Consider the following 7,385-nt stretch of genomic DNA (forward strand, 5'->3'; position numbering starts at 1 on the left):
AAATTCATAAATATGTCATCTGTTTGTTTTCCCTTGTTCATAGTGCTAGCTAAGTCATGTACGATCTAGACGAGCTGCGTGATTGCCGAGCGACCATTTCTAAAACCATGCTGCATATCTGTTAACACTTTATGTTCTTTGAAAAAACAATTAAATGTTAATAAATGATGTGCTCCAAGAGCTTACAGGAAGTTGAAGTTAATGAAATTGGTCTGTAATATTTTATGCAAGCTGTGTCTTCTGATTTAGGCAAAGGCTTCAACCTAGCAACTGTCCAGTCTTTCGGTGATGTTCCTTTGTTAACAGATCTTGTAAACAGAACATGCAAGTATTTCGCACACCATTCTGCGTAACGCTTTAAAAAGAGTTCGGGATATCATCAGGCCCTGGGGGTTTCTTTATATCAATCTTTAACAGTATATTTAGAATGTCATGTTCCAAAATAGCAAGGTCAGGAAGGGAAGGCAGTTCTGTAGAGAAGCATGGTAGACAACCATCATCACTTGTAAGTACACTTTTGAAATGGTCATTAAGTTCAGCACACAGTATATCCTTATCCCGCACATTTTTACCACTTACAAAAAGGAGTCAGAAGGTGAAGAAACTGGTGTCACAACCCTCCAGAACCTTTCGGGAGGCTATCTAATAAAGTCTGGCAATAATGTGTTGTGGTAGTGTTAATTTTTGAGAATTTTTCTTTTTAACTGTTGAAGACAGCTTATCAATTGCTCCTTGCAACTGCTCATCATGACGCCTTTTCACTCGCTTCTTTTTCAACCACTGAAGCTTCCGTCTCATTTGTAATGTCTACCGCCTAATCCAGGGATTGCGGCGCTCAGATTTCTTTACTATATTAGGAACGAAACACGCTACACGCGTTATCAAGAACCAAACACTTGAAAAAATGCCAGAGGTCATCCACACAACTAAGGCTCGCAAAGTGATCATAGTTGAAAGCCAGCTTGTCAATTATGCATTCGCTCTGTGCGCGTGAGAAATTAGGAGACGATTGAGCTTTATTACCTTGTTTCGTCAAGACATTGTTGGGTGTAAGAAAATCACTTTATGGTCTGAAATACATGCCGTGAAAGAGAATGAGATGTTTTTTTTTATGCTACCGCTAACAAAAAATAGATCAAGGATGTTTCTTGAATGATATTGAATTCTTGTGAATTCCTCAACAACTTGTAGCAGATCAAATTCATAAGCTAGATCATCTATGAAGTTATCAGCACTTTGAGCTGAATACGAGGAAAACTTTCCCCAGTTCATATTTGGCAGGTTGAAATCACCATTTAGAATCAGTTTGTCTTTTTGGTTTATGTATGAATTCATATATAGGTTGACAAGCGATCAAAGTAATCAACAGTTGAACTCGGGGGCCTGTAGACGGTTCCAAGAACGTATTTGATGTTATTCACGTAGAGTTCACAAAAGATGCTTTGTACATCTGGAACATCAGGCTTTAACTGCTGTATTATTGATGGTTTATACAGTACTGCGATGCCCCCACCTCTTCTGACGCGATTCTTACGCCGCACCTTTTAATTCCTTGGTACAAATTCACTGCCACATATATCATCGCTCAATCAAGCTTCAGTAAGCATGGCTATGTTGGGCTCAAGTGAAGAAAGCATGCCCTGAAGTTGTGCCGTTTTATTGACCACACTGCGGCAATTCATGTTAAGTATGGCGAGGGGCCTGCTGCTAATCCTAACAAGTCATCTCCTTTTAGAAATTTTGAAGCGTTTATCTTTGGTTTCGTCCCAACCAAACATTACACCATCTATACTCAGCTTAACAAAAACTAAATTGACCTTAGCATTGTTTCCTTTCTCCTGTTTCGCACTTTGCCATAATTTATTCCTAATTTGGCGTACTCTGAACTAGAAGTCTTCTGGTACAGAAAGCTTCGTCTCTTTCAGTTCTGAGCAAGCTTTAAGAACGTCACCTTTCTCCCTATAATGTACAAGTTTATTATTGAGTAGCTCCTGCCAGTCTTTTTCCTGAGTTAATCTTGCAGTTTCGTGTCTTAAGGAATTAATCGAACGCTATGGTATGGTAGACGCTTGAGCAATAAAAAGGTTGGTCTCGTACATTCGAAGTTTGGAGACCTTATCAAATGACGCGTTGATGTACAAAACAAAAAACAAGCGTTCTTTTACCAGCCCAAAGTGTCAGTACCCAGGTGTATTACCTAAAATATTGTATATATAAAGCGTCTCACCTTCTTCGATATCACGCTGCGCGTGTCTGCGCGCAGACGAAGAAACTGCCTGCTGCAGCCGCGTAACTCAATCCGTGAAGCCATGCACCTCGCAGCGATCACGCTGCCCGGTCTAGACTTCGACGTCGCCGGTGACCGCGCGGTCACTCGGTGTCCTGGTCTTTCCGACGTCTCAACTCTCGGTCCGTTGTCGTGCACGGCAAACGGCCGGTGCGCGGCCGGCAGCATCTCCGACTGCGAATCCCGCCGAGGGCCCCGCTCGGGCAATCGAAGACGCCGACGACGCGTCCGGCAAGCAGCGTGGGAAGAGTGCGCTGGCCGCATACCAATGTCTTCTTCGCGGGGGTCGCCTCTGGCGTCGTCTTCCTGAACGCGGCAAGCTCAGCGAACGCAATCCCTGCTTCGTGTTTGTTTATAGCTCGTTCCTACGTCGTAATAACGCACCCTCTCTGCGTGGCCATACTGGTGTTAGTTGGGAGGCTTATCATAGAGACCAAGTGCTCACATTCTACTGCGCTGTTATTGTGGCACTCGGCTGCTGAACCGAAAGTCGTGAGTACGATCCCGTCCATGGCAGCCGCATAATGATGGTGGCGAGATCCTTAAGGCCCGTGTATATTGCGCGACGTTACTGTAGAGATATGCTTTTCCCCCGTCATGATAACCTATACTTGCGCTTTGTTTTTTTTTTCTTGACAACAGACGAAAGACGGACGGGTGCAAACGTCAGCTTTCTCTGAGCGACACCTTTCTTTTTTTTCATTTTAAGGCACCAGGTTTGACACGTGCTTTACATAGAAAAGAAAGTGTTGGTGCGAATGTTTTTTTTTTTTTTTTGGCTGCATGGCCCACTTTGTTTCGAGGCTGAGCGTCTGTCGCACGTATTCCGGGAGGACGATGTGGCCTTCATCGTACACTTTGTCCCCTGAAATGGTTGTCTTGGAACGACACGATCAGAGCTCAAAAATAGTCTGCCCCCACATCTGTTTCGCTGCAAATCCAATTTGCGCATTGCACTGACGCCAGCCACCTCAAGTTGAAGCTGGTGGTACACAGTACATCGCAAGTTTGCGCAATAGGTTATCGTAGAGCACAAACTATATCAAACTCACACCTCGTTTTCATCTTCTTCACAAGACATGCAAATCAACGACCAGTTGTTTGCCCCCGACTACACATTTGCCCCTTCTAAACCCTTTAGGTATACCTTGCGAGAGCCCGCAGAATTGCTTTGCGACATGTGCTTCGAACATCACTCATGCATATAGCTAAGCATTCTAAGCGATAAATAACCGGATTTCAAATTTCAGTGCACGTTAAGCAACACCAGATAACAGCAATTTTTCGAGCCCTCCACAACGGCGTGCCTCGTAATCACTTCATGGTTTTGGCACATCAAAACCTCAGATATTACAGATATTGTTATAATCAATATTGTCATTGCTGATAACATAAACCTGGTGGTGTGAGACAGTACAAAGGGTTCGCAGTAAGGTAGGGTGGAGTAAATTGCAAGAAAAATATAAACATAGGGAATATATATATATATATATATATATATATATATTTCACCCTTTACAATTAAACATAAAAACGCAAACTTTTTATTTATGTAGACGGTATGTGCTACATAAATATTGCGTTGTTGCCACGCCTCAAAACATTATTTTAAAATAAATAAGAATGCTCCAGATGTCTCATTTTCCCCCATACTGCCGGGAGAAACAAAACAGAGGGTGAAAAATCATTCCTGCAGTTTTCGTAGTATAAAGAATAGAAATTAACTGCGTAGGCCCTTATGCAGTGTAAAAGAGCTCAGTCCTTGGAATAAATGCATTGAATCTAGACAGAAAACAGTGTTTATTGCTGCGAAACTGCTTCCAGATCAAACACTACCAGTCTTTTTGTGCTTTTGTTGTCTTTTGTTGAACGCTTGCAAATCATTGGATTATTCAACAGTTGGAGGATAGATGTGTTTCGACGTATTTTCTTCATTTTTTCTAGTTTTGACGCAGAACTGCTCAGGTGTTTCATGACTTTTAACATCGTCCACCGGGTTTTGTGAGGCAATAAATTGAAAACTGTGCCATAGATTCAGATTTTCTAGCGCTTGTCTTTTTTTTTTCAGTTATGGTATTAGAGAAACGTCTTTCGTACCTAAAATTTGATTCCAAGACGTGTTGATTGATATGTGGGGTTTAACGTCCCAAAACCACCATATGATTATGAGAGACGCCGTAGTGGAGGGCTCCGGAAATTTGGACCACCTGGGGTTCTTTACCGTGCTTTGAAATCTGAGCACACGGGACTACAACATTTCCGCCTCCATCGGAAATGCAGCCGCCGCAGCCGGGATTCGATCCCACGACCTGCGGGTCAGCAGCCGAGTACCTTAGCCACTAGACCACCACGGCGGGGCACCCCAAGACGTGTTTATAAATGACTTCAGTTGGTGATTCGGCCATTTCTTATGCGTCTTTTGATAGTATCCTTGGGAACACGGCAAAACCTTGATGCAGCGTGAATGGAGGGAGTCAAGTCCTGAACGGTAATCAGTGCTTTTTCATGTCGTTTTCCTGCCAGGAAGCACTATATGATACTCTCTAGTATGTTCAAACCCTCCTAAACAAAGAAATACGAGATATTATGAGTATAAGTTTATGGTTCAATCAGTAAGAGACTCTCTAAGACAATTGGATGCCTTTTTGTCGCGTTTTGTCCCTCTCACGTGCCAGAAAAAAAAAAAATCCGCTGTGTCCCCGAGCACCAAACGAACTAAACTTTAGGCCTTATGTATCTCATAGTTGAAATTAACAAAATAAGTATTTACGCTGCTGCGCTAACGCAGGAGTAGAATTATGCACGAATCCAAAAATTTGACCGAGGAGAATTTCGCCCATTTTTGACGGCACACGCACACAGAGACACTAGCCTCGTAATGTTTCCCGCGCGATCGCTGTGAGCAACCATCAACTTTTACACATGAAAAAGTAGACAAGCACCAGCATTTTTCACTAAAAAAAGAAACAAAGGAAAGTACATGTGGTATTAGCTATACAGAGGGCGGCCAAGCCAAAAAGCCGCGTTTTGCCCCATGTATAAATTTAACCCGTGCACCCTAACCTGAGTGCTTGGTAAAAAAATGTGCAATCATTCGGAAGATAGCTGTCGTGCTCTACACAACATAAAAATAATAGGCAGTGACAGTGCGTTGGCCGCGCTCCCGAGCATAACGTAACGTACCCGGTTACAGCGGTGACAACCACATTTCGCCCATTTGCATGCATGCATGTACGTAAATTTCATGTAAGTTACGTAAATTCATTCAAGCAGTCGAATTCACGGTGTAGGAATCCCCACACTGTGGTTGAAATGAATGATAATTAATATTAATCAAACGTAGTTCCGGTGTGAAACGCGTTACCGCGTCAATGCTACTTTCACAGTCTGCAAAGCCACAGAACTGTGAAGGCAACTCAGCGTAATTGCTCGCGAGTTTGACACCTATTGTTTATAGACAAGCGACAAAATTTTCATTCTTACGCAACTATACCGATTATATGCATTTTTAGTAACTTGATTGGAGCTAGTTGCTTCAGCATTAGGGCGGAGAATGAAGTGGAGTCACCAGAGCAAGGACATTGCAGGACAAGGGCTTATCCTGTGTTGATCGTTCATTTAGTGTGATTTTCCTCGTCACGCTCTTTCACTCCGCTCGAATGATACGAATCCACCGCTGTGTCAGAATGCAAGACAGTGTAGGAGCCGAGTGCGTTGTGCAGCCGCATTCGGTATTGAAACGTAACCAAATCACACCTTGATCCGTTCAGCATATCACACGTCTAGAAATTCCTCAGATAATAAAATAACGACCCGGCAACGACTTGCCATTTCCACGGGCCACATATAAGGGCCACTTAAAGCGTTCGTTCCTCTCACACACCTTAGAATTAATATCCGTAAAGAATCATCAACCACCGGCAGCTACATGGCAGCCGCTTTCTCCCCTCCGAGCCGAGGTTATTGGCAGCCCCCGTGGGGCCAATGTCTCTCCACTTTCTCGGGAAAGGACGTCTGACGCGCCGGGCCGCTGTTTAGCCGCCTCTGTTTTGGCCTTCCGAGGAGCCATGCGGTGGCGGCTGTTGTGGGAGCTGGGGAGACAATGCGCCCGATAAGGGTTCGCACGCACAACGACCATCTGTCCATTAATTACATGCGACGCCGGAGTCGAAGGGGGAGGAGGGGGGGTCACTACCGTGCCGCTTGCTGCCCCCTTCTTTCTTACACGAATACTCCCCTCTTCTACCACCATCATACACCCCTCCACCGTGAACCTGTCCCCCCTCCCGTCGGACTCTACATCACCCACTAGCATCAGCCGGCCTTTCCACGCCGGTAGTTGACGCGATTCTTTGATCCCGATCTCTGATACTGCTGACACTCTCTCTTCCATCGCGGTCCCCTGCTGCTAGTTATCCAATTGCTTTCTTCTTTTCGTAGAATGGCCGCATCCTTGTGCTGTGTCCTTTTTTTTTCTCGATACTTTACGGCTTTATTCTTTGGTGGCTTGTTTCAACGACATCGCCTTGCGGCGTTTGTGGTGTTTCTCGTGCGCCGCCATTGAAACGAACATTGTTTTGTTTTTTTTTTCGTTGTTCGCGTCCGGCCAAGTGACGTCGTTTGTAACGCGTTTGTGTTGTTTCGTTTTCTTGTACGTGGGTGCTTCGCACGCCGTGTGACCCGGGCAGCCGCTGAAGCCGTGCGTGCGTGTTCCCGCCGAAATGTCCGGTTCCCGCAATCGTTCCGGCCTCAAATTTAGGGGAACGCTTCGTCTTTCTTTCTTTTCATCTTTTTGTCTTGAGATAAATTTTCGCCGGAAGCCCTAGTAGACAGGGAGAAAAGTTCAGGCGTCATTAAATGACCGAGCCGCTCAGCTGGCCATGAGTATGTAGGTACATCAAGGCTGTTCGATTCATATTTGTGCTGATCAATGTTTATCAAACAAAAAAGAAGAAAAATGTGTCAAGGTGTCAAATAACTTGTATTTGAACTCAGTGCTTCTTCATTTTGTAAGTACGCTTCTTCAATTTCTAAATGTGCCTTGAATGAGAGCTTAGACAAATGAGACTTCATGTAGTCGATTAGTGATGCCCATGGT

The 7,385-nt window shown here is 44.3% G+C and overlaps 1 protein-coding gene across 1 annotated transcript in view; it reads right to left on the reverse strand.

The window, feature by feature from the left end:
• LOC142817834 (uncharacterized) overlaps positions 1-2,555 on the reverse strand; it is a 146,499-nt gene extending 143,944 nt beyond the window's left edge. The window contains exon 1 of the mRNA XM_075895661.1: positions 2,228-2,555. Coding sequence (XP_075751776.1) covers positions 2,228-2,551 — 324 coding nt within the window. The 5' untranslated portion in view covers positions 2,552-2,555. The remainder of the gene's footprint in view (positions 1-2,227) is intronic.
• Between the last annotated feature and the right edge of the window lie 4,830 nt (positions 2,556-7,385).

The sequence above is a fragment of the Rhipicephalus microplus genome, chromosome 5, assembly GCF_043290135.1.
Source record: "Rhipicephalus microplus isolate Deutch F79 chromosome 5, USDA_Rmic, whole genome shotgun sequence".
Taxonomy (NCBI): Eukaryota; Metazoa; Arthropoda; class Arachnida; order Ixodida; family Ixodidae; genus Rhipicephalus; species Rhipicephalus microplus.